The sequence below is a fragment of the Carettochelys insculpta genome, chromosome 5 (assembly GCF_033958435.1).
Source record: "Carettochelys insculpta isolate YL-2023 chromosome 5, ASM3395843v1, whole genome shotgun sequence".
Lineage (NCBI taxonomy): Eukaryota > Metazoa > Chordata > Testudines > Carettochelyidae > Carettochelys > Carettochelys insculpta.
In genome coordinates, this window is record NC_134141.1 from 119,698,968 (window position 1) to 119,725,235 (window position 26,268).

General features: G+C 48.4%; 1 protein-coding gene across 1 annotated transcript in view; it reads left to right on the plus strand.

Moving 5' to 3' along the window:
* The window catches only part of RIT2 (Ras like without CAAX 2), a 205,561-nt gene extending 181,153 nt beyond the window's left edge, over positions 1 to 24,408 (plus strand). Inside the window, exon 5 of the mRNA XM_074995967.1 lies at positions 24,181 to 24,408. Coding sequence (XP_074852068.1) covers positions 24,181 to 24,408 — 228 coding nt within the window. The remainder of the gene's footprint in view (positions 1 to 24,180) is intronic.
* Positions 24,409 to 26,268: the final 1,860 nt, after the last annotated feature.

Below are 26,268 nucleotides of genomic sequence, written 5' to 3' on the forward strand. Positions count from 1 at the left end.
TTCTTCCCCCCAAAAATTTAGGATTTGCATTTTCAATTGGCTGTATTTACATGGCCCTTCAGAAAGGGAAGGGTAGTGTAGATGCAGCCTTTCAGAAAAACTTTATTTGAAATAAGGCTGCTGTGTAGATATATCCTAAGACTCAGTGCTCCAAATTTTCAGGTGCCCTGTGCAGGTGTGTATTCTGTGTTTGGGTAAGGATGATTCTTTCCCAGAGCACAGGATTGGGCGTATGTTACTGATACAATATTGTTATTTCATTAAAAGAGCATACCAATTGACAAAAGGTTCTTTGGCCCACATGAACAAAGCTATATACTTATACCCTTCCATGCTGATTTTATAAATAAAGCATCAGCACAGATTCTTAGCCAACAAGTTTCTTAAAACAATTGGTTTTGCATTGTTTCCCTAAAACTGGCATGATGTGGCCACATCCTGATCTCCAGCAGCTCTGCTTTCTGCAGATGCAGGTCCTTAGCTTGGAAAATGCTCTGCTTCTGGTCTTGTGAGCTTGCACCTGAATTCACTCAGCCTACGCTTCCCTGCTGAATGCAGCTACCGTGGCCAGGTGCAAGTCTTTAAGATAAATTAGGGAAGGAAAAGGTCAGATGATTCAGAAGAAACCTGTAATGCCTACCTTGTACATGGTGCAAGGTGTCAGGGTGATAGGACCTGGCTGATGTGCCCCACTTACCAAAGTGTATTGTTACAACTATTCCAACCCACTGGCCAGCTATGATTTCTGATTGCTTCTCTTGGAACACACAATTTTCAGCCCTGACTGCTCCATATGCATTTTTTCAGCAGCAGTTTTATGCTGCAGAATCACCACAGAAACAAGTTGTATTCTCCCAGGACCATGAATGGGATAAAGAGGATTCTCACATGACAACTATCATGTTCGTTTTATGCGATAATCTATGCTTCTGTGTGCCTGTGACTCAGGGCAGGTCTACAGTTAAAATGTTTCTGGGGCAAAGCTGCACTGCTGTAATGCTTCAGTGAATGCCTATGGTACCCTCAGGACAGCTTCTCCACTCATGAGAGGTAATCCACCTCCAGGAGTGGTGGAGGTGCAGGAGGGGAAACCTTGGCATGGACAGAGGGCTGTCTACACTGCTGGTGAGGTTGGTATAACTGCATCACTCACGGTAAGAGTTCATAGAACAAATCAGGCAGCCCCCAGGCTCTGGGCTTCTGAGGCACCCCTGATGTTCTATGGATGGGAGGGACTAGGAGTCTAAAGGAGCCTGGTGTGAGTGCCTCACCTCCTCTTCCCCCCCTGCTCACCACATGGGCAGGGGAGCCAGGGCAGCTCAGAAGCCTGCTCCACTCTGCTCTGCTGCAGTGCCCTCCTGCCCTGGTGTGCTTCCTACCGCTGCAGGAAGCAGGAACGAAATTACTCCACCCCAGTTCTCCAGTTCCCACCACCCATGGAGAAAAGAAGCACAGGGGCCTGGGTAGGGGGCATGGCAGGGCACAGCAGGCTTCAGGACTGTTTCGGCTCCCACTGCCTGCATGGCCAGTGGGAGCGGAGGTGACCCCAGCTGCTTCTAGCTAGGCCCCCAAAGGCAAGGCAGGGGGTAGTGAAAGGGTGGAGCAGGGGCTGGACTTGTGGGGGGGAATGTAATGAGGGAGAAGAGACTGCAGTGACAGGGGCTGCTCTGGGCTCTGCTCCTCACCACAGGAAGGGTAACCTGCATGCCTTGTGACCCCCTTGAGATGTCCCTGCTCAGAGGCCTGGATTTTTCACCCCCCTGCATAGTGTAGCTAAACCCAGGTAAACTTGTAGTGTAGACCTAGCCTAAGAAAAGATCCTTTTCATGCTTTTCTCATCGTCTCTCTCCCCAGTTCTCATCCTGCAGGAGCGTGACATTTTTCCTGAACTGGTACTATCATGGCGGAAGATCAATGTCTTCTGTTTAATGAAGATACTGCTAAAGCATTCTGCTTATTGAGAGGATGTGACTAACCCTCCCAGTAAACTCAGAGATTAATAAAACCTCAAAATTGAATTACACCTTCCGGAAAGAAAACACAGTGTGCTTGCTGAATTCCCCTCCCTCATCACTTGCAGCCAATAATTCTCTCTTTGAAAGGCTGCCGAGGGAGTGTCAAAAGATGGAACATGAGCTCTGTGCCCTGTGCATAATGGCAGTTTGATGCCTCATCCATTTGCAGTGCTTTCTTAGTCTAGCAAACCATTTATGAGAAAGGATTATTCCATTGCACTCCAGGTCTCTCTAAATCCATTGTAAGTTCTCTCCCCGTCTCCCCTGTATAGATTACCCACTTCAGCGGAAGACATAGAAGTCCAACAAATGAGGAGCACGCGGAAGTGGAGGGGAAATGAGAGTGTTTTGGAGTGCTTTTCCTTTCATTTCCAGGCAGAACGAACTATTCTCCATGGCTCTGGGTAGATGAGGAAGTTTTGCTGATAAAACCCAGGTTTAGTTGGAAAAAATGGTGGAGCATCCACACACAAAATATGCATTTTTGGCAGTCTGTCAACAAAATTCATCACTGTTGCCAGCAGCCATGAGGCATAGCGCTGTTGTGGACAGATTCTATTGGCAAACACGCTGTGTGGACACTCTGGGCGTGGGTATTCTCTCGACAGAACAATGGGGAGCCCGGTCTGCTGTGCTTCCAGGTGCCTGTTTTGTCGAGAGAGCTGCCAGCTGTCCAGCCGCCCTGTTGACAAAAGCAGTGCTCTTCCCCTTGGGTTTTGTGTGTGGCCACCCTCTGTTCACAGAAGTTTTGCTGGAAAATCTTTTCTGACAGTGACTTCTGTCAGACAAATCATTGTAGTGTAACCATAGCCTGTCTGTTTGGCAGTCAAGCCTTCATTGACTCATAGCTATGAATACTATAAAGAATGCTCTATATGCATCACACGGTGGCACACAATGTTGTTTGTTGCATTTTGAACAGACTTTATCATGACATATCCAGCCTACCATTTAATGCCTTCATTCAGGAAGGTGTTAAAGCATATACACTTATTTAAGCTCTTACACAATCCCAGTGAAATCAACAGGAATATTCATATGCTTAATAGTGGACATGTGCTTAAGTATTTTGTTGAATATGGGCCTCAGAGAATTTAATCCAACACTAGAGATTATCTTAGCTCTGGACTTGTGGCCTGCCAGTCCATCAAATTTTCCATTAGATCTACAGATTTCTTTCTTTCTTTCTTTCTTTCTTTCTTTCACATACACTCACTCTGTTCTGCCTACCCGCCCCCCCCCATCTGGTTCTGCATTTATACATCAACCTCTTCCTTTTCAAGGATGTATCAGATTCGTTCTTCCTTCCCAGTAGTGATAACAGAATATTAATTAGGGAGAGATCTGATTAGGTTGGATCACATCTTTGCAAAGATTTGCATGGTTTCCAACACAATTGGGGTCGTTATCTTGCCATATAAATAATAAACAGATAAATGATTATGATTATGGATTTCAAAATTTAGATAGGTACTTGTCAAGAGAACTGTTTGCATGGGCTTTAAAGTTGATTTGTGCCACCAGAACTATGCAAAGCTGCCTTAGCAGGGGTCAGGATTTAGATCAATGCATTTTTGAGGTTTTTTATTGCTGCCATTGGATCTCCCTCCAGAATGTGACTAAATACGCAACATTTGCTGCCTTCTTTTTACATGCAAATCTTTTTATAACCATCTTTTCGCAGCATTGGATAAAAGGTAACACAACTTTGTTGTTGCTTAGAAGAAAATTGAAATAAATTCCTTAGGTTTTAAGTGTTAAAAACATTTTTTTTAAATTTATTTTCATAAGAATAGAGGTATCCTACTTCTAATGCGTATGCATTAAGAAATGTCTTATTTTTTCTGCCCTCTTTTTCACAGAAATATAGTCAACTAGGTTTTGCAAAAAGCACGCCTTTAATGAATATAGGTAATATAGAAAGTTGTGAGATCCATGAAAACACTTAGGGAAATTGACATTTAATCATTGTGCATGAAGAGTGATACTGGAGATATTCAGTTTGCAAAAACGGAGCTTTCTATGGAAGATGTGAATTAGTACAACTTTGAATCTCCGCAGTTTAGTTAAACACTATAGCTGTGGGATAATGAAGCAGTAAACATTACGACAGAGCTCTTACAATATATCTAGGAGCATTGTTTGTTTCATATCATTCAAAACCAGCTATCCAGTGTGTATAGCCTGCTAGTCTCTCTATTAAAAACAAGGATTGTTTATAATACAAATTAAAATACCTGTGAGGGGAGGACTCCTATTGTACAATGGCTAGTGTCTAAACTGTGGAAAGGACCATGTTTGCAAATCTGACACATTCAATCTTGGCCTTAACAGAGATCTCAACTATCTTATGCATCACAAAGTCAATTTCCCCACCTTTGATATTTGCAAGTATGGGACACATCTTACTTAATTTGCTTCATTAACTGGTCCAGCTGGTGACAAGTAACTGACTAAGTCTCATTTATGATTGGCCACACTTGCTTGCCCCTTCCGAAATGGAGGGGTAATGTAGATGTAATTTTAGAGACTAACAAATGTATTAGGTCATCAGCTTTTTGGGAGCAAGAGACCTTACAAGTTGAGTGGGTACTTCAAAGTGCCTGAAGCTACACTGCTTGCCACCGATTCAAAGTTAGCAACTTCAAAGTTTGCACGAAAGGAATTATGCTAATGAGGTGCTGCATATGCAGCATGGCACCTCATTGCTATTCTCCAATCAGGCTCATTTTCATGCTCCCTTCGAAGGAGGGGGCTAGTGTAGACGAGACCTGAATGAGGCTTATCAATTTTGAAACAAGCCAACTGCTGTTTTGAAATTACTTTGAAATAGTGGTTGTATTGTGCAGACACTAGGAGAGTTATTTTGTACTAACAGCTATTATTTCACAATCACTTTTCTGTGTAGACCTACCTTAAGTGCTACCGGACAGCTTGTTATTTTTTACAGTGTGCATGAGTGTGGGAGAATCATGTGGCCCTGCAATCAGCCTGATTACAATGCCTCTATTGCCTCTTTCTTCCTTTGGAAGTGTATTCCTTTCTGCCTCCTGTTGCTGTGTTTCTGGGCCCTGTTCATCCTAGGCTGGTGCAGAGGCTACCACAGAGGTACAGTATAGGCATCTTGAGTTCTTCATTATTCAGTGGTTGGGGCAACTCTTGGCACAGGCCAGGATGGTGTTGATGGTTCTGTGGCACAGGATAGCTGGATATCAGACCCACTGCCAGGAGGATAAAAGGGGCAATTGCCCTAGGGTTGGGCCTTTCAAAGGGGCCCAAAGCTCCAGCCACTGCTGCTGCCAATGCTACTTCAGCAATTGCGGCACCTGGAATTCCAGACCCTTTGAAGTGTCAGTGCCACTGTTCCCCAGGGCTGTGGGGGGCTCAGTGCTGTGATCCTGGTGGCATCAAATGTGACTGCCCTTGGCCATGCCTGTTTCACCCTCATCCCTCCCCTTCTGTGGTTGTGGAGCCAGGCCATCCCTCCCACTTTGCCCCAGAGCCCACAGTGGCTGCTGGACCTTGACTATCCCTCTTCCTGTCTTACTCTCTGTCCTACCCTGACCCATCTCCAGCATGCTTCCTGCCTGACTTGAAATTTCACTGAGGGCTTCGATAGACCTAGCACAGAGCTCTCTCTACTTCTGGTATACTCCTCTCTTTTCCTTTTGGTAAACACTTTGTGGTCTTTACAATTGCCCTAAATCCCTTTGCCTATCATATTGCACTGCATCGGTAGCCATCACACTGCATCGGCAGCAATTACCGGTAGCCCTGCACTGCAATCATGAGCACTCAGGGTAGTGATCTGACTAGCACTTTTCAGGCTTACACAAGAGCCCCAGCTTGGACCCACCAAGAGATTCTGAATCACATTGTCATATGGGGAGCCCAATCAGTGGCGAAGAGTCTTCAGGTGCCAAGAGAAATGTGGCCATTTGTGATCAGAGGGTGTGCGAGCTGGCTGCCCGAGTTTACACATGGGACTATATGCAGTGCTGGGTGAAGGTTAAAGAACTGTCATCCCTATCAAGTGTGCAGTAAAACTCCCTTGTCTGCAGCAGATGCGTGGCTGAGGGACCCGGGCAGGGGATGGGGGCACTGAAGGCACAGCACATTCTATTTACTGCAACTTAACCCCCTCCTACCAAAAAGAGAATTCATCCATTCCGGCATGGTTGATTTATTGGCACTATGGCAGAGACATACATAGTTACCATGTGTGTTACAGATCAGTCGTAAAGCTGTTTTTTTAAAGCGACCCTCATTGCTTCAGCCTGAGAGTGGCGAGTGGTAGAGGGCACTGTAGATGGATGTAAGTAAGCCCTCGCTATTGCCTCCGGTTCAGAACTCCAGGCAGACGGGAAAGTTTCCCGTCTTGATTTACATATGTTGTGCTAAATAACGCACACTGTAATAATGGTGGGGGCATTAGCTTCAGAAACATCCAAAAGGGTCAATAAACATCTGAACCTCGCTTTCAAACATCCAAAGGCACATTCCACAATCATTCTGCACCTTCTCAGTCTGTGATTGCAGATCCATCAGCTATTTGTTTTGATAGTATGTAGACTAGCACGGCTATCTGTTTTTTACTATTCAACATGCAAGGCACTACATTCAGCTGTTTAGAATGGAGATCCACCAAGTACATTTTGTTAGTCTTTAGAGAGCTACTGGACTGCTTTTTTGTTTTGATAGTACATAGACTAGCATGGCCATCTCTCTGTTACTAACCTGTGATTAAAGTTCTCCTTGCTGGGGTCCAGGGCTCTTCTGTAGGCTTTCATCAGGCAGGGAAGCAGGGGGGAAGCAGAGTTGCCCAATATAAAAATGGGCATCTCCATGTTGCCAATCTTGATTTTCCATTCAGGGAAAAAGTACCATCCAGGAGTTTTTGGTACAGTCCTGAATTTTGGAATATGCACATGTTGTGAACCCTCCCTGACTGCCAACATTGATGTTGGTAAAATGGCATCTGTGATCTACCAACCCCGGCATGACCATGGACAAGTACCCCTTTCAATCAATGTACTCCAACACCAGCTGGGCCGGGGCCATGATGAAAATGTGCACACCATCTATTACCCCACCACAGTTAGGAAAGCCATGGGCAGCAAAGCCATGCACTATGGCCTATACATCTCCCAGGGTCACAGTCTCCCTGAGCAGAAGCCAACAAATTACATGGGCCACCTCCATCACCACGGACCCCACTGTAGATCTGCCTACCCTGAACTGATTTGCCACTGAACAGTAACTGTCAGGAGTTGCAGACTTCCACAGTGTAATTGCCACTCATTTCTGTACTGTTAAATCCTGACTCATTTTGGTGTTGCTGTACTTCAGGGCGGGCACCAGCACATCACAAAGTTCCATAAAGGTGGACTTGCACATGCAAAAGTTCTGCACCCGCTGCTGGTCATCCCAGGACCCCAAAATGATGCAATCCTACCAGTTTGTGCTAGTCTCTCAAGCCCAAATCTGCTGATCCACTCTCAGTTACGCAGTCATGGCAGCCACCAGCTCTGAGTCCTTTGATCTCAGTTGGCACAATTGCTGTTCCAAAACACCATCATCATCAGCAGCAGTAGGACGGCCAAGTATCATTGAGCTTTGGAATTGAAGGACAAATTGCGTGACAGCTGCTGTGGTTGCCGAAATGATCTGTGCTATGAGTTGGAGCATTTATGGATCCATGCTTGCACTGGAATGCTGCAGCAGGAAATGGCATGATCTCCAGTTCTTTTTTCACACAGTTAGTAATGCAGTAGATTCTGGGATAGTGCTTGGAATTCTGGGATTACAACATGAAACACCCACAAGCAACCGGGGCTAAGGCACTGTGGCATAGGTACCCACAATGCAGTGCTCGGGGCAACAGGGACATGGAGATTCAACATGGAGAAAAGGTGGGTCAAATTTCAAGAAGCTTTATGGACAGTTTATTCAAATTCATAATATTAAGATTAAGTATTCAAATTTATTATATATCAATTTTACCTCTTAGTGTAGACACAGCCCAAGAAAGCCAACAGAGCTGAGCTGGTAAAATTACCTGCAGTGAGATTAGGGTGAGGTTTGCTCAATGGATTACCTCTGAAAACTTCCAAACAGTACTAAGAGTCACACAGGTGGCTTGAAATGCTGCACTTGCCTGTATATCAGCTGCTAAAATTCTTCCTAGGCTGCTCATATATTTGTGGGGAAGTCAGAAAACTTTCCTTCCAATCTTATTTTCTCCATTACAGTGAGAAATGTATAGGCTCAATGGTAACAGCGAAATGGGTAAAAATGGAAATGGCTGGATAATAACAGCAGTGGTGGTTGTTAAAATCTTTTTTTTTAATCTTCTGGGACATAAATAACTCTTAGGTAAATAATGTCAGTGCTGCTTCTCTTTAGAAGAAAAGAAAGTTTGATCAATCTGACTTTCCAATCTATTTTTTCCCCATCTTATACTCCAATCGTTGCCAAAGTATATAAGCATGACGTGAGCAATATCATTTAACCAATGAACATGGTGTGTTGGTTTCTTAAAACAACCAGAGATTCCCCCCAGGAAAGTCTCATCTGTTCAGGGCAAATTGAAGCTAGAGCAAATAAGAACAGCTGATTTGTGACCTTCAGGCTCTGGGAGGGACAGGGAGGAGAAGGGACGGAATGTGAATCCTTGGATTCTTAGTGCTCTGAAAGTGCTGGCGGGGAGAGAAGAAGTAGAAGTGTGGGGCTGTAGTGTCCCTATGCATGTGATGCATGTGCGTGAGGAGGGCAGACAAGGGGTCTGCAGTCTGCAGGTTGACCATCACTGACTTATGCTAATGGCAAAAGTTAGAGTCACCCACCTGCTGCTCTAACTTCTGCCAAGGCTGAGTGCCAGGGAAGAGATATGCAGCCTCAGAGGCAAACCTGTAGCTGCTGCCCTGAATAGCTCCAATCTGACTGTCACTAGCCGGTACAGCTTGCACCTCTCAGATCTGCTGCTCTCTCATCTGACAACACCCTGATCCAGCACAACCATTGATGTTTCCAAGTGAGAGGCCAGTGCAGGAGCCCCAGCAGGGCTGGAAACCAGAGCTCCCACAAGCCCTGTATAAGAGCAGGGTCTGGGAGACAGAATCCCACTTACCCTGTGGCAGCAGGGGCCAGGAGGCTGCTGCAGGTCTGGAAGCCAGAGCTCCTGCTTGCCCAGTGGCAGTGTGGGTGGGGAGGGTTGGGGCTATCTGGAGCCCCTTGGCTGCCTCTGGGAGCTTGAGCTGGAGCCAGAGTGCCAGAGAGAGAGCCTGGAGCTGCTGCAGCCCCAGAGTACAGGGCTGTCTGCCTGCAGAAGCCCTCCACTGCCCTGAATCTGGCAAATTGTGTCAAGCCCCAGTTGTGCCAGATAAGTGTGGTACAACCTGTACACTCATCCCTCGTTAAAAAAGTACTTTTCTTATGAGTACTCACTTAAACAAGTGACGCATATACTTATCTTAGTTCACTAGAAGAGTGAACTGCCCCCGCTAAAACGAGACTAAGCCCCTCCCCGCAGCTCCAACCTGCCCTATTCTGACACCCCTCTAGCTCCACAGCCCCTAACTGTGGCTTCCTGATCCCCACCGCCCCTTGTGGCCGTGCAGCAGCATGATCCCCGATGCTGGCTCCACAGACTGCCCCATGGCAGCCTTAACCTCCCCCGCTGCCCTGCAGCAGTCTTACCCCACCCTCCACCAGCCCCACATACCTGCCCCATGGCAGCTTGACCACCTGCACTGTCCCCACAGACCAGCCCCATGGTAGCCTGGCCCCCTGTGCCAGTCCTGCACACTGGTCACCCAGCAGCCTTAACCCCCTGCCAGACCCACAGCCCCAACCCATGGCAGCTTTAACCACCCCCGCTGGACCTGCAGACTGGCCCCATGGAAGCCTGACCCCCGCCAGCCCAGTAGACCTAACCTGCCGCAGCCTGACCCGCCCCTGCCAGACCACACATCCAACCTTCAGCAGCCTGAACCTCCCACCCGTCTCATGGACCCAACCTGCCACTAGGTTTTAACGCTCCTGCCCACTCATGGCCCAGACTGCCCCAGCCTTGAACCTTTTCTGACCCCGAAATGCACAGTTCACTTACCTTTCAAAAGCAGCACCACCTGCTGCCACTCCTTCTCTGAGTTTGGAGCACTAGGAACCAATCAGAGACTTTTACCTGTATTTAGTGTCCCTCTTATGAGTTTTCACCAATGAGCAGAAAGTTGGGAACCAATTGTGCTCATATAGTGAGGGATGAGTGTATTTTACAATGAGGATAATTCATTTCTGTCAAAGTGCCATCCATTTAGAACCTGGTCCAAAGCCAATAGAATTATTTCTGTTGGTTTGGGATAAGGTCCTTGGAACTGAGTTGAACTGCCTGCTTTCCCTTCTTCCTCAGTTTTGCCATCAAAGCCCATTCAATCCTGCAGTAACTGCTCTAAACTGAGTGTAAATGAGGCTTATAAGCATGTAATTGCCACTGTGTTCACCACTGAAAAGCTAAAGAGGGCATCTTCAGTGAAATTGTGAGTAACAAATATTTAGGAGAATCCTTGTAACTATTACCATTGCACCTGTGGCCAAAACGAGTTCTCCATGGCAACCCAGAATCCAAATGACTCAGAGAGAAGTTTCTGAGGTTCACCATGGCGGGTATGAGGCGTGTGAGGGAAAAGAGATTGCTTTCTAGTGTGGAGACCACTGCCTGCCCAACAATGCTGATTTAGCTGCCTTAGTTACTGCTGTCTCTCTGAATAAAGCACACTTAGGCTACGTCTACACGTGCACCCAACTTCGAAATAGCTTATTTCGATGTTGCGACATCGAAATAGGCTATTTCGATGAATAACGTCTACACGTCCTCCAGGGCTGGCAACGTCGATGTTCAACTTCGACGTTGCTCAGCCCAACATCGAAATAGGCACAGCGAGGGAACGTCTACACGCCAAAGTAGCACACATCGAAATAAGGGAGCCAGGCACAGCTGCAGACAGGGTCACGGGGCGGACTCAACAGCAAGTCGCTCCCTTAAAGGGCCCCTCCCAGACACACTTTCATTAAACAGTGCAAGATACACAGAGCCAACAACTAGTTGCAGACCCTGTATATGCAGCACGGACCCCCAGCTGCAGCAGCAGCAGCCAGAAGCCCTGGGCTAAGGGCTGCTGCCCACGGTGACCACAGAGCCCCGCAAGGGCTGGAGAGAGAGTATCTCTCAACCCCCCAGCTGATGGCCGCCATGGAGGACCCCGCTATTTCGATGTTGCGGGACGCGGATCGTCTACACGTCCCTACTTCGATGTTGAACGTCGAAGTAGGGCGCTATTCCCATCCGCTCATGGGGTTAGCGACTTCGACGTCTCGCCGCCTAACGTCGATTTCAACTTCGAAATAGCGCCCAACACGTGTAGACGTGACGGGCGCTATTTCGAAGTTACTGCCGCTACTTCGAAGTAGCGTGCACGTGTAGACGCAGCCTTAGAGGTGCTGCAGCAGCTGTTCCAACAAAGATGCAAAGGGTAAATGTAGCACGGACTGAGCATGAAGGAGACTTTCCTCAGTATAAACAACCCAAGGGTACGCACAGAAAATTGATCCAGTTTGTTTTTCATCCCTCCAACCCAAAGTACAAATACTTCAGTGTTTGTCATCTGGTGATTGCCTCCCCATCGGCAACCAACTGTGGCATTTCATGCTGTCCTTTCGGTTGTGCAGGACTTGACCTTTGAACGGAGTTGGCTGTCATTAAGATGACAGCCCATCCGTCACTGCCTCCGCACACTGTCAGCAATCCATTTAATCTCACTTGTAATTTTCTGAGGAAAGCACGAAAAAGCCACAAACAGAATTTTAACTCTCTAAAATGCTGTGTGGAGCCAATAAATATGTCACTTAACTGTGGAGTCATGTAACACAAGCATTCCCTAAGTTCTGTTTAGCTCCCGTCACTCAATGAGGCCTCACATTTACATATATCCCATACACCTTATATCTCATGCACCCTAAATGGATTGAGGGGGGCACATTCTTTGATAATGTAACTGTTGAGGCAATGGCAAGTCAGCTTCTTGACCTCAACACATTAAGTTCCTCTGGCTCTACTGCCCACCCCTCCAACTGTCTCTTCATTGGATGCTGCTCTTCAGCTGCTCTGGTGGGCCAGTTGCGCCGTATGGCTGGTTCCACAGGGCCTGACCCTATCCCAGTTTAAATCAGTAGAAACACTTGTACACACTTCACCCAAAAGGAATTTAGATCAGGACAATGGAGACTTCAACAGCCCCACACCACAACTTCCTCTAGGATTCCCTTTGATCTATTGTCTATTCTTACTCCTTCAGTCTCCAGTGTGTCATTAATAAAAAAATGTGAACATAATAACTCAGATATTTATGGGCCTCTCAGTGTGTAGCCAGACAGAGTCTCCCCCTTACAAGCCAGCTTGCTCGTTGCCCCCCCCACTGAGGAGCACACAGGGCACGGAAATGGCTGCTGACAGCACAGTCTTTGATGCCCTCATTGAGGCCCAGATACGCTGGCTTATCGTGACCCTGAGAAGCAGAAAGTACAGCTAGAAGGCTAACAGGCCAGACTGTCAACATGAGGTGGGGGGGGACCCTCAAGAAATCACCCCAGCTGGCATTGATCAATATGATGTACACACACAATCACCCAGAAGGGGAAGTGCCCCGCCCGCACAAAAGAATGTCCTGTACTCCTAAATTGCTTATCTCTTGTCTTACAAGTGCAAACTAAGTAGAAATGCCCTTGTAACAAACTGGAGTCACAAAGACAGACCAGTATGATCTGGCACCATAGATAAGAAAGAGAATACATAACCCAAAAGGGGTATAAAAGATGGGTCCAGCAGAACTCTAACTTTGAGTGCATTCAACCAACTTCCTGCTGGTCGGGTCAGGTGATTGCCTCCCGAGGTCCACTAATGGGGACGCCCAACCTCGTATTTGTCTTTCCGCGGAATTGAGTGACCGATCCGGCTTGGCTACGCTGGTATCGAGAGACGCAGAGAGGGTAAGATACACCCATGCTAGGTCTCTGACTTTTTTGTGCACAGCTAAAGAATTAGAGCTCTGTAACTAGTATCAAGATATCATTGTGTTAGATAGTAACAGATATCTTTGTGTTGGATTGTAACGTAACTTGTTAACACCTGTACTTTGCTAGCATATAAGAAGTAAACAATAGCCTTTGTAACCCCACACTTATAACTGTAGCTTAATAAACTTGTAACTAGTTAAGATCCAAGCCTAACTATTTTGTTAACCCTTTTGTCACTACAACACAGCCGGCACAACAAAAGAACTTTAACCATTTGGTTACAACAGCCTGGCCGTAGGTGAGAGTGCTAGGAGCTGCCTGCTCTAACAGTAAAAAACTGGGTTGCTTAGGACCCAGGGGAATCCGTCAGCCTGTCTTGGCTGCTTGCAGCGACGAGCTCTCTGCTCTTGTAGTTTTAAACTTGGATGATAACAAGGGCATAGTTGGTACCTCACCACACATTACCCGGCCACCGGCTAACACAGTGTGACATCATTCTTAGGCAACAGAACAGAATGGTTTACTGGGAGTTTGATTAATAAACTATTAAGGGAGGATAATATAATTAATGGCAATCAGCATGGATTTTATGGCAAATAGATCACTCAAACTAACTTGATACTTTCAGAGGCGATTACAAGTTTGATTGATAAAAGGAATAGCATGGAGGTAATATCATTGGGATATGTCTACATTGCAGTTATAAACCCATGACTGGCCCAAGCAGGCTGACTCACATTTATGGGGCTTTGGCTAAAGGGCTGTTTGGACATATGGGCTCAAACTGGAGCTCAGGCTCTTGGACCTGAAAGTTGGAATGGTCCCAGAATTCAGGATGTAGCTCCAGCCTGGATGTCTACACCCAATTAAACCTATCCTTAGACCTAGCCCAAAGAGTGAGCTGCCATGGGCCTGAAACAGGTTTCTAGTTGCAGTGTAGACATGTCTTTAGGTTTCTGTCAGACGTTGACTTGGTATCTCATGAAATTCTGATTAAAAGTAACAAGAATGGTATCAGTCTCTGAGGGGTAGTCATGTTCATCTGTAACTTCACAAATAACAAGTTGTCCTGTATCACCTTAGAGATTAACATGTTTTTTAGGTCATGCACTTTCATGGGTAAGACCATCAAAGATTCACCTGAAGAAGTGGATCTTACCCACCTATTAAAGATATAAAATTAAGATGATGCACATGAATGGATTACAAGCTGTCTGACTGACAGGTTTCAACATGTAATTTACAATTGAAGATTCGTAATCAGCCAGGTGTATTTCTAGTGGGTTCACACATTTGTGTTTTTCACCCTATGCCAGTTAACATTTGTATCAATCACCTGAATGAAAATATAAAATTATTTCTGCTGAAGAACAAACCATCCTGCTGCATAGTAAGAAATGCAAACGTGGTAGGCAACAAGCTTAGCTTAACAGGGAAATCCTTAGTCAGCTGAAACTCAAAAAGGATGCCTACAAGAAATGGAAATGTGGACAGTTGACTATGGAAGAGTATAAACGTACAGCTAGAGAATGCTGGGGAGTAATCAGGAAAGCGAAAGCACAATTGGAACTGCAGCTGGCAAGGGATGTGAAGAGTAATAAGAAGGGTTTCTACAGGCATGTTAACAATAAACGAGTTATCAGACAATGTGTGGGGCTGTTACTGGATGAGAGATGTAACTTAGTGACAGATGATGTAGGAGAAGCTGAAGTACTCAATGGTTTTTTGCCTCAGTCTTCACGGACAAAGTCGACTCCCACACTACGGTGCTAGATAATGCAGTATGGGAAGGTGGGGAAAGAACAAGTTTTGAGCTGTCTAGAAAAACTAGATGTGCACCAATCCATGCATCTGGATTTAATGTACCCGAGGGTATTGAGGGAATTGGCAGATGTCATTGCTGAACCATTGGCCATTATCTTTCAAGACTTTGGAGATGGAGATAGATCCTGGATGATTGGAAAAAAGGCAAATATAGTGTCCATTTTTAAAAAAGGAAAGAAGGACAATCCAGGGAACTATAGACCAGTCAGCCTTACCTTAATGCCTGGGAAAATAATGGAGGGGATACTCAAGGAATACATTTTGGAGCACTTGGAAGAGGGGAAAGTGATCAAAAATAGCCAACATGGATTCACCAGGGGCAAGTCCTGCCTGACCAATCTGATTAGCTTCTATGACAAGGTAACAGGCTCTGTGGACTTGGGGAAGTCAGTGGATGTGATATACCTTGACTTCAGCAAAGCTTTTGATACAGTCTCCAACTACATACTTGCCTATAAGTTAAGGAAATATGGATTGGATCCTTGGACTATAAGATGGATAGAAAGCTGGCTTGAAGGTCAAGCCCAATGGGTAGTGGTCAATGGCTCAATATTTGGATGGCAGTCAGTTTCAAGTGGAGTGCCACAAGGCACGTTCTGGAGCCGGTGTTATTCAACATCTTTATTAATGACCTGGATGAGGTATTGGATTGTACCCTCATGAAGTTTGCGGGTGACACAAAACTAGGGGGAGAGGTAGATACGTTGGAGGATAGAAGGAGAATCCAGAGGGACCTGGATAAATTGGAGGACTTGGCCAAAAGAAACCTGATGCAGTTCAGCAAGGAGAAGAGTAGATTCCTGCACCTGGGGTGGAAGAATCCCAAGCATTGTTAAAGGCTGTGGACCGACTGACTCAGCAGCAGTACAATGGAAAGGGACCTAGTGGTTATGGTAGATGAAAGGCTGGATATGAGTAAACAGTGTGCCCCTGTAGCCAAGAAGGCTAATGGCATACTAGGGTGCATTAGGAGTAGCATTTCAAGCAGATATAGAGAACTGGTTATTCCCCTCTATTGGGCACTGGTGAGGCCACATCTGGAATATTGTCTCTAGTTTTGGGCCCCCCATATAGAAAGGATGTGCATGTTCTGCAGCAGGTTCAGCAGAGGGCAACAAAAATGATTCAGGGTCTGGAGCACAAGACATATACGGATAGGCTGAGGGTTTGGGCTTGTTTAGTTTACAGAGGAGAAGACTTAGAGGTGATTTAATAGGAGCCTTCAACTTCCTGAAGGGGAGCTCTAAAGAGGAAGGCGAGAAACTGTTCTCAGTGGTGTCAGATGGCAGAACAAGGAATAATGGCCTGAAGTTAAAGAAGGAGAGGTGTAGGTTAGATATTAGGAAAAACTACTTCACCAGGAGGTTGGTGAATCATTGGAATGCATTGCCTAGAGAAGTAGTGGATTCTTTATCACTAGAGGTTTTTAAGTCCTGGCTTGACAAGGTCTTGGCTGGGATGACTTAGATGGGGTTGATCCTGCTTGAAGCAGGGGCTGGACGAGATGACCTCCTGAGGTTCCTTCCTGCCCTGTGATTCTATGATTCTAAGGTAGCAGATGACACAAAAATTGGGAGAGTAGTAAATAATGAAGAGGGTGGTTCAAAAATACAGCGTAATCTAGATTTCTTGGTAAGCAGGGCTCAAGCAAAACAATTTGGCTGTGGCTACACTAGCGAGTGGTTTTGACAAAACTGGCATTTTGTCAAACAAACTGACCACATGCCCACACACAACATGCATTTGGTCTACAGTGTGTTAACAAAACTTGGCACTTCTGCCGACAGCCTTCTGCCTATCCCAGATGAGGAACAGTGCCTTCATCCACAAATTCTGTCAACAAAAAAGCTGTGTGGACGCTCCAGGGGGCCTTCTATCGACAGACAACTTCCAGGATACTCGGCAGCCCTGTCCACTATGCTTTTGGTCATCTGTTTTGTTGAGAGAGCAGCCGGGCAGTCCAACTGCTCAATCTACAGGGCAGATCGCTCTTTGATTCACTTTTGTGTACAGCTGTACTCAGCTGACAGATATTTTGTTGGGAAATCTCTTCTAACAGAAATGTCTGTTGACAGATGTTTCTAGTATAACTGTAGCCTATATGTTTTAATATGGCTCATGATAAATGTTTACCTCCACGAACAAAAAATGTTGGCCATATTTACAGGATGAGGGACTCTATTGTAGGAAACACTAATTCTGAAAATGATTTAAGAATTTAACAATGAACTCTTTAGTCTAGCAGAGAAAGATGAAATTTTGAAGATCCAGTGACTGGAAGTTGAAGATAAACCAATTCAGACTGGAAACAGGGCATATACTTTTAACACTGAGGGGCTACATCTACACGTGAACGCTACATCGAAACAGCTTATTTCGATGTAGCGACATCGAAATAGGCTATTTCGATGAATAATGTCTACACATCCTCCAGGGCTGGTGACGTCGACGTTCAGCGTTGATGTTGGGCAGCACCACATCGAAATAGGTGCTGCGAGGGAACGTTTACACACCAAAGTAGCACACATCGAAATAACGGTGCCCGGAACAGCTGCAGACAGGGTCACAGGGCGGACTAGCGCTTCCGGGGCAACAGCTAGCTGCTCCCTTAAAGGGCCCCTCCCAGACACACACAGCCTGCACAGCATGCGGTCTGCAGAGCCATAGGCATGCACACCTCGACCGACGCAGTCATGGACCCCCATCAGCAGCAGCAGCAGCAGCAGCAGCAGCAGCAGCAGCAGCCAGAGGTCCACCCAGCCACCCCTGTAGGTGCAGTGCTCGCCCTGCTCCATGCCATGCAGGAGGCAGCTGAGCACATCCTTGCCACAGAGGAGGAGCTGCCCGCAGGGGAGGAGGACGCAACCCCCAACCCTGCAGCACCCTGCCCGCCCCCGCCTCATACGCCACCAGCTGTGGAGCTACCCCACCAGCACCGACTGGTGGGAGCGGCTGGTGCTTGGAGAGTGGGACGATGACCGCTGGCTCCAGAACTTTCGCATGAGCCGGCAGACATTTCTGGAGCTATGCCAGTGGCTCACCCCTGCACTCAGGCACCAGGACACCGCCATGCAGCGTGCCCTCAGTGTGGAGAAACGGGTCGGAATCGCTGTCTGGAAGCTGGCCACTCCAGACAACTACCGATCCGTGGGGCAGCAGTTTGGTGTCGGCAAGGCCACCGTCAGGGCTGTCCTCATGGAGGTAAGAGAACCCACGGGGGGAGGGGGAGGCAGCCCTGGCAGGGGAGGGGAGGGGGGCCCTGGCAGGGGAAGGGAGGGGAGGGGGGCCCTGTCAGAGGAGGGCCACACACACCCTGCACACCCCTCATTGATGCTCTCCCATGTGCTTCCCCTGCAGGTCGTCCACGCCATCAACGCCCTGCTCCTCCACAGGCTCATGAGGCTTGGGGACCCGGATGCCGCCATCACGGGCTTTGCCACCCTGGGCTTCCGAAGTTGCTTCAGGGCTCTGGATGGGACCCACATCCCCATCTGCACCCCAGAGCACAGTGGAGGACGCTACTTAAACAGGAAGGGCTACCACTCAGTGGTCCTCCAGGCCTTGGTGGAGAGCTGGGGCTGTTTCCTGGACATTTATGTGGGCTGGCCTGGCAGCACCCACAATGCCCAGGTATTCCAGAACTCAGGCCTGTGCTGCCGGCTGGAGGCGGGGACCTACATCCCCCAGCGGGAGATCCTTGTGGGGGACACCACCATGCCCCTCAGCGTCATCGCAGATGCGGCATACCCCCTCCGGCCCTGGCTTATGCACCCTTACACAGGCCACCTGTCAGCCAGCCAGAAGCGCTTCAACCTGTGTCTGAACCACGTGCGCCAGGTGGTGGAGCGCACATTTGGGCGCCTTAAAGGCCCTGGAGGTGTCTCCTCACCCGCCTCAATGCGGGCCCCACTAACATCCCCCAGATTGTGGGTGCATGCAGCGCCCTCCACAACCTCATCGAGAGCAAGGGGGAGGCCTTCTTTCACGGCTGGGCTGTGGAGGCTGACAGACAAACATAAAACTGAGGGGACTATATACAGAGCTGGGGGGCGGCATGTCCTGGGCCCCACACCCCCTAATGTCCAGTGCTGTGGGTGGGCGGCCGCGATCCCCACCTCGACCTCAGCCCTGGCTGGGGCTGGCTGGGGGCCGGGCAGACCGGGAGATAAGGCAGGCGGGTATCAGCTGGCCCCAGGTCCCCCTTGGCAGAAGGGCCGTTGGTGGCGGGTGGCGGTGCGACGGCGTGTGGAGCAGCGGGTGGAGCAGCAGGTGGAGCAGGCAGGGCGGGTGCAGCGGCGGCCAGCGTGGCATGGGGGGCCAGGTAGTCCGCGATACGCTCAAACATACGCATAAAGGCCCCCCATGCCTTCTGGCTCCAGGCCAGCGCCCGCTCTTGCAGCTGAGGCGCCGCTCCTCCACCCGCAGATGCTGCTCGGTGACCTCCAGCTGCCGATGGTGGATCTCCTGCAGCTGGGGGTCCGTTGCCGTCCGGTGGTGGTGCTGGGTCCGCCGTCGTCCCCACCGTGGGGCTGGTTGGTCCTCCGCCGAGGGGCTGGCCTGGAGTGATGGCCCCGGTGGGCTCTCCGGGACCACTGACACCTCGCTGGTGCTCTCCGGTCCTTCCAATGGTGCAGCTGCAGAGCACGGGGGGGAAGAAGAGTGGAGACAGCTGTTAGTGTGGGCCCCAAGCCATGGACCTTGTCCCTCCACCCCTCTGCTGCAGGTTCCCCATTCCCGTCCCTGGGAGATGCTGCTGCTGCTGCTGATGGGTGTCCCACCCCCTCCCCCCTGGGGACCCTAGGTTCTGCTCCCCCCAAGCCCCGGGGATGGGGCATGGAACTGTCATGCTGGGGGGCAAGGGCTGATGCACTCTTCTGAGGGACATGCCACTGCTGTCCTTGGGGCCATGGTCATCTAGGCATGTGGAGTGCCCTGGTCATATCTGTTAGCTCCGCCCCTCAGCCCTGGGGGTGTGCACCGGGGGGGTACATACCTAATGGTCCGCTCCCACGGTCGGGGGACACCCGGTGGGTGGACACCCAGCTGGAGCTCCTCGAGGGCAGCATAATCTTCAGCCCCCCGTCACTGGAGGAGGATGCCCCTCCTCCTCCTCCTCTGGTGCCCCAGGGGTGGGCTCCTGGGGGGGCCCCCGGGGTGCAGGGCTTATCTCCAGGGTGGACTCCGCCTCCGGGGCCTGCTGGGGCTTGTCGGCTGATGTATCAAGCATGGCTTGAGGGGAAGATGTGTGCCAGGGGCCCAGGATGTCCCTGAGCTCCCTGTAAAAGGGGAAAGTGACGGGGGCAGCCCCAGATTGGCCGGCCGCATCCCGGGCCCAGGCGTAACCCTGCCGCAGCTCCTTCACTTTACTGAGGACATGATCTGGAGTGCGGGCAGGGTGACCCCGGGCGGCCAGGCCCTCGGCTAGCCGAGCGAACGCATCTGCGTTCCGCCTCTTGCTATCCATTACCTGGAGCATCTCCTCCTCACTCCAGAGCCCCAGCAGGCCCCGAAGCTCGTCCTCCATCCAGGAGGGGACCCGCTGCCACTTCCCAGCCTGTCTGTTGGTCTGGAAGCCCTGGCTCCCCTTGAGGGAGGTGCCCTGGGGGCACTCTGGGGGCTCGGGGGCGGCCATTGCAGCGGTGGGCAGCTGTTCTGGCTGCAGAGGAGCGTGCAGGCTGGCCGCGTGGCTGGGCTGCTGCCTGCACGCTCTCTCAGCTTCCTGCACAGGAAGGCAGGGGGCGGGGAGCTTTAAAGGGCTGCTGCACGTGGTGACCATCGAGCTCAGGGGCTGGAGACAGCGTCTCTCAACCCCTCAGCTGATGGCCGCCATGGTGGACCCTGCTATTTCGATGTTGCGGGACGCACAAAGACTACACGTTCCCTACTTCGACGTTGAACGTCGAAGTAAGGTGCTATTCCCATCTCCTGATGGGGGTAGCGACTTCAATGTCTCGCTGCCTTACGTCGATGTCAACTTCGAAATAGCGCCCAACACGTGTAGCCGTGACGGGCGCTATTTCGAAGTTGGAGCGGCTACTTTGAAGTAGTCGGCACATGTAGACGCGGCCAGAGTGATTTAGCCATCTGAACAGTTTACCAAAAATTATTGTGGATTCTCTATTACTGACAATTTTTTTAAACGGAGATTGGATTTTTTTTCACATGATCCAGGAATGAATTTGGGAAAGGTCAATGGTTTTTACAGGAAATCAGACTAGATGATCCCAATTTTCCCTTCTGGCTTTGGATCTATCAATCTGTAAATTTCACCAGCAAGAGCACAAGCTTCCAGTCAGGCTTTGCCCAGTGTAAGCAGGACTTTTCTCTGGGAAGATATAACAGGTTCATCAACCAAACACTGCACCCTTCCTAGAGGAGTTACAAACTCTGTCTCACAGGGAACACAATCTGTAAATTTCTCCCTTCCAAACAGACCAGGGCTGCCTTTAGTAAATTCCATGTCTGCATTCTTGTATTCCACTATTCCAATGATATGGGCCTTCAGGTAACCATGAGATGTTAACAGACTTTTGGTTTGTATGGACCTGGGCTGGATTTGGTTTCAGAATAAAGTTCCCTGAAAATAAGTACACACACAGCTGACTTTACCGTCATGTTTAGCCCCAATGCCTTTGTTCAAGCTTTATTCCCCAATGTTAGTCTTCAGAACCATCCAATCCCGATTGATTTTTTGTTTGAAAAAACAATCTTGCACGTTTCCTCTACACATTGTTGCGAGTTTAAAATGTTTTCAGCAATCAGATCATTACAAATTAATTTTCTACATAGATACTCGAGAATTATCTTCAGACTTTAAATTAGAAGACCATGTTTTCAGCTGCTTCTACCTTTGCCAGAATAGCCATCTGGGCTGATATTTTCCATGCTGGCAGTCTGGCTCAGACTGATTTACTATGGGAAGTTTCAGTGTAAACAGTCCTGCAGCGCCTGCATATAATTTGAAAAATTGTAACCATGTGTTGGGAAGCTTTAGCAGGTCTATGCTTTGAAGCAGGGACTGGAAATTTGGTAGTCGGGTCTCTCTGAAGTCAAAGAGCTGATTTTTGCTGTCTCTGTGAAACTCCCATCAAATTTGTTCAAGTTATAATCCGTTGAACTTAATTGTGCTAAATTTTGAAGACCTCCTGCAAAGTCCACGAAACAGTCTGTCTTTACTGAGCATGCTCCACCCTACTGAGCTCTGTGCCAATCTGACCATCCAGAGCTTACTGAGCATGCTCCATTTTTCAGCAGAGTAGGTCTTTTTTTTTTTTTTTTTGCCTTTGTTCTTTTTTGTCTGATGGGGGTTTCTGAGGTCTTTTTTATATGGTATGGATAAAACTTTCAATAAAATTACAGCTCTGTTTATGGGTTTTCTCCAAACTGAAGTGTTTTAACAAAAGAGAATTCCTCATTCAACATGAAAAAGGCATAAAGAGAGAATTATCAAAAAGAGCAAAATAGGCCTAAAAGGTCTCCTTGTCACACAATCAGTTTCTCCCTCTTAACCATATTGTGTCATGCCTTTTGCATACACAGCTGCTCTGAGAAAAGCAAAGCTTTCTGGCCTTAAAAGTCTATGGATGAATATGAAAGTCTTTAACTATATAGAAAAAATGAATATGCATGGATGTAATAGCTACAGATGGGGTTGCAGGCCGGAACAGAGTCTGGTTCAGAGTCCTGTTTCTGACAATGATCACTACCAAAGAGGAAAGTGCAAAGAGATCATAGAAGAAAATAATAACTTATTTCTATGGAAATTTTCTTCCTAATACTAGGTAGGAAGTGGTTTGCTGATTCCCTGAAGCATGAGGGTTTATGTTTTTAATAAGTTTAACTGAAATGTGGGCTCATTGCAATTGGGCTAAAGAACAAAAGCTGGCTTAGCCATGAGGTAGTCAAAGGAAATTGTTACTTCTCACAGTTTAAGATTAAATTGGCTATTGACAGGGGTCTCACACAGCCTTCTTCTCATGGATTTAAATATTTGGTTAAACAATGATATCTAAATACAAACAAATTTAAAAACTGGAGGTTCTGGCCTTGCATTCATATTCAATTCTTCATGTTTACCCTTAGGCCGTGTCTCCATGTGCCGCTTCTTCTGGAAGTGGCACGCTAATGAGCTAACCAGAAGATGCTAATGATGCACAGATGCAAATTTTCTGTGCCTCATTAGCATAGCAGCACATGGTGCGGAGTCCGGAAGAAGCTCTTCTGGACTCTGAAGTACATGTGGAGACGTGCGGCCAAAATTTTGGGGAAAATGGGCTTCCATAAGGAGGGTTTCCTTCCAGAAGATCCCCACGGTCTGCGCATCTGCACCTGTACTTCAGAGTCCAGAAGAGCTTCTTCCGGACTTCGAACCACATGCTGCTATGCTAATGAGGCATGGAAAATTTACATCCGTGCCTCATTAGCATCTTCCGGTTAGCTCATTAGCCTACCACTTCTGGAAGAAGCGGCACGTGAAGATGCAGCCTTAGAGTTTAGTAGTCCACACTACAGAGTAAAGATGGTCCATTGGTTTCAGTGCTGGTCAGGGATTTGGAAGACCTAGGTACAGAGGCCTGTCCTGAAGAGTTCCTGGTTGATCTTAGGTCCACCTCCATCACTCTGTACCTCAGTTTCTTATGTGAAATGAGGAAAATAATATTTCCCTGCCTTATGGGAGTGTTGGGAGTTGCTCAGATACTGTGGTAATAGAGGCCATACATATATAGAATATTTATACCCTACAGCTTCTGGATACTCTCTGATGGGCGCTACTCTCTGGGTACAATATGTTAGTATGTTTGGTTATTAACAGCACTGACAACAGGTGCTGTAGGCCCTAGGAAAAGGTGGGAGGGGGCTGGGCTCCATGCCTTAGAAAGGGTAGGGTCAGAAGCAGAAGAGTCAGGGCCTGAAGCAGTCACCCCACAGTGCTGTGCCCCCTTTTCCTCCAGCCCACTCCCTCAACTCTCAGCTCTGCTGCAGCAATTCAAAGAGGCCTGCAGCTCTGGCTGCCACCACTGCTGAAGTAGCAACAGCAGTAGTGGCGGAACCCTTGGGTCCCTTTGAAATGCCAGGCCTGGGGGCAACTGCCTCCTTTAGCCTCTCTCCTGTTGGTGGTCCTGGCTGTTAACCAAGAATTTGGTGGTTCATATCTACTCAAGTATAGAGCTCCTGTTACACACAGCTCACAACAGCAGATCTAATGTTCCCTTCAGGCCTTAAAATTTAGTATCTGTTACATTAGTGACTTTTTTTTTTCTTTTTTTGGTAGGTGTCCACTGAAGAAGGCATAAGCCTGGCCAGAGAGTATTCGTGCTCCTTCTTTGAGACCTCTGCCGCCCTGCGCTTCTACATTGATGATGTCTTTCATGGACTGGTGCGGGAAATCCGCAGGAAAGAGTCTTCTTTGCCCCTGATGGAGAAGAAGATGAAGAGGAAGGACAGTCTGTGGCGGATGCTGAAAGGGTCTTTGAAGAAGAAAAGAGAAACCACAAACTGACGGCACTTCCCAGTTGGCCAACATTAGGGAGTTGATTCCAGTCATCTATGCCAATTCCTAAGGCAGCATTGACACAGCATCTTCAGGGCCCAGTTTTAGAGTCCTCTTGTCCTCTCTCAATTTTCATTCAACACATGTAGAAACTCTTATGAGACCCAATCTGTGCTTGCCTTGTGGCCCCTTTATACCGAAATAGCCAGTAAAGAAGGAGCCACTAGCAGTCACATACCCTTCCCCTCCTCATTCTTTCACAGTAAGCCTTCTTGTGTCAGGTACAGAGGCAACAGAGTGAACATTGTAAATTTCCCTGCATGATCTTCAGTACAAGGTTATTCAGGATCACTAAGGATAGGAAAGAGTATTTTTGGCATGTATATTTAACTGTAACTACCATACGCACACCCAAATCATATATAATTTGAAGCTTATTTTATGTATGTTTGCATGAATTATGATGTGGAGCTATCATGTGGTGCCATAAGCTGGCAGGTGAGGTGAAGCAACGGTACTCCAGATAAGAATGTGTCACGTTGTGCATAGTCCCAGAAGCATTCCACGGTGACTCTGCCTGCAGTTTTTACTGTTAAAGTTAATATAATAGAATCATAGAACTCTAGGGCTGGAAGGGACCTCAGGAGGTCATCTAGTCAAGCCCCCTGCTTCCGGCAGAATCAACCCCCACTAAGCAATCCCAGCCAGGACCTTGTCAAACTTATAAACCTCTAGGGATGGAGAATCCACCACCTCTCTGGGCAATGCATTCCAATGCTTCACCAACCTCCTGGTGAAGTAGTTTTTCCTAATATCTAACCTACACCTCTCCCTCTTCAACTTCAGACTATTACTGCTTGTTCTGCCATCTGTCACCACTGAGAGAAGGTTCTCTCCATCCTCTTTACAGCTCCCTTTCAGGAAGTTGAAAGCTGCTATTTAATCACCCTTCCGTCTTCTCTTCTGTAAACTAAATAAACCCAAATTCCTCAGCCTCTCCTCATCGATCATGTGCTCCAGCACCTTAATTTTTTTCATTGCCCTCTGCTGAACCTGCTCCAGCACATCGACATCCTTTTTATACTGGGGGGCCTGTAACAAGTCCAGAGACGCCCAGCCCCTTGGCCTAGGGCGGGTGGCAGCAAAAAGGGGGTTAGAGCACCAGCACGTACTCAGTTCGGGTGGTCAGCGGCTCACCGCTACAACACCATACAGGCCCCAGCCCTCAACCGAGGGCGGGGCCACAGTTCACAAGAGTTGTACAGTTCTGGGCCCAGCCCTCAGTCCAGGGCAGGGCAGCAGTTCACAGGTAATAGTACAGTTCTAGGCCCGGCCCTCAGTCCAAGGTAGGGCAGCAGTCCCCAAGTACTAGCACAGTTCTGGGCCCAGCCCTTAGTTTGGGGCGGGGCAGCAACCCAAGGGTTTAAGTGCAGGCCCAGCCCTCAATTTGGGGCAGGGCAGCAACACAAGAGTTTAAACCCAAGCCCAGCCCTCAGTTTGGGGCGGGGCAGCAACCCAAGGGTTTAAGTGCAGGCCCAGCCCTCAGTTTGGGGCGGGGCAGCAACACAAGGGTTTAAACACAAGCCCAGCCCTCAGTTTGGGGCGGGGCAGCAACACAAGGGCTTAAGCGCAGGCCCAGCACAGGCTGGCCCTGTCAAGGAGGGGGGTAGGGGGTCGCAGGCCCTGCCACTCCACTGCGACCCAGCCCGGGGCCCTGGGGGTCGCTCACATGCAACCCCGGCAGTGGGGATCCAGACCGCAACACACCGCCATTGGTTCATGAGCGTCGTTCCCCGGGCCACTTCCTACCTCAACCTCTGCTGGCGGAAGGTCCCAGTCCATCTGGTCAAGGGGTCTCCCTAGGTCGGT